We start from the raw sequence: 972 nt of genomic DNA on the forward strand, positions 1-972 counted from the left end.
TTTAAAAATTCATAAAAAATCCAAATTTGAACGGAACCAGCTCAAACTTTCTACGCAACATAAGAACATGTATATGTATCAAGAAATATTATAAAAACGGAAAATTCTCTACTTTTCAATTTTGACAAAATTTGGCCAAAGTTCCTGTACTATATAGCACAGGGACTTTGAGCCAATTTTGGAACAACTTTAGAAATTAATATACAGATGTACATGTAATTCATTTCTTCTTTATTCCATATGCAGGAACTGGTGCTCTTGCTAAGCAGAAGAGACGATACACCAGTGCCGCCAGTATAATGTCCAATAAAGTCCTCATGTCAGTTTATAATAGGATGGTAGAAGTGATGGACACGTTAGCACAACTATTAGGGACCCAGGCACTAACTGACATGACTGTACTAAAGGTAAGGGACGAATAGCACTGTGCATGTACAGACTAGCCTCTATATAATGGACACTTTGACAGTGTCTCTGTTATACAGAGGTGTCCTTTATGTGGAGGTTATTTTATACAGTAAGGAATGTAATTGGTACACTAGGTGCTGTCCGTTAAATGGAGGTGTACGCTATAGAGAGTGTCCATTAAGAGAGGCTATACTGTATTTAAACATTGTACATGTACATATACTACTATATGGTTAATTGATACCCTCTCTCTCTCTCTTTTAGTTGTCAGGTTTGGGTATATTCCCATTCTTTGTTGAAAACATCAGCTCATTGCAGCTCAGTGCTCTCAAACTTGTTAGAACTGTAAGATCAACAGCTAATAATAATAATAATACAGTCTTCATATACATGTACTTAATCTGATATTTTTATTTCTGTAATATCTTGTAGATATTTTCCCGTTATGAGAAGCACAGGGACCTTATAATTGAGGACATATTTGCCTCGTTAGGGAGACTACCTACCACGAAGAGAAACCTAAGAAACTTTCGGTACTAACCCCCTTTTAGCTTGACTTCCATA

General features: G+C 36.0%; 1 protein-coding gene across 1 annotated transcript; it reads left to right on the forward strand.

The window, feature by feature from the left end:
• Positions 1-246: 246 nt before the first annotated feature.
• LOC109593644 (nipped-B-like protein A) lies at positions 247-941 on the forward strand (the record flags this gene model as incomplete). The annotated part of the gene is made up of 3 exons (XM_020008635.1): positions 247-407; positions 673-753; positions 841-941. Coding segments are annotated over 3 exons (343 nt in total), but the record flags the coding sequence as incomplete, so codon positions are not given.
• Positions 942-972: the final 31 nt, after the last annotated feature.

This window comes from Amphimedon queenslandica, unplaced genomic scaffold (assembly GCF_000090795.2).
Source record: "Amphimedon queenslandica unplaced genomic scaffold, v1.1 AMPQUscaffold_426_Cont27554, whole genome shotgun sequence".
NCBI classification, from domain to species: Eukaryota; Metazoa; Porifera; class Demospongiae; order Haplosclerida; family Niphatidae; genus Amphimedon; species Amphimedon queenslandica.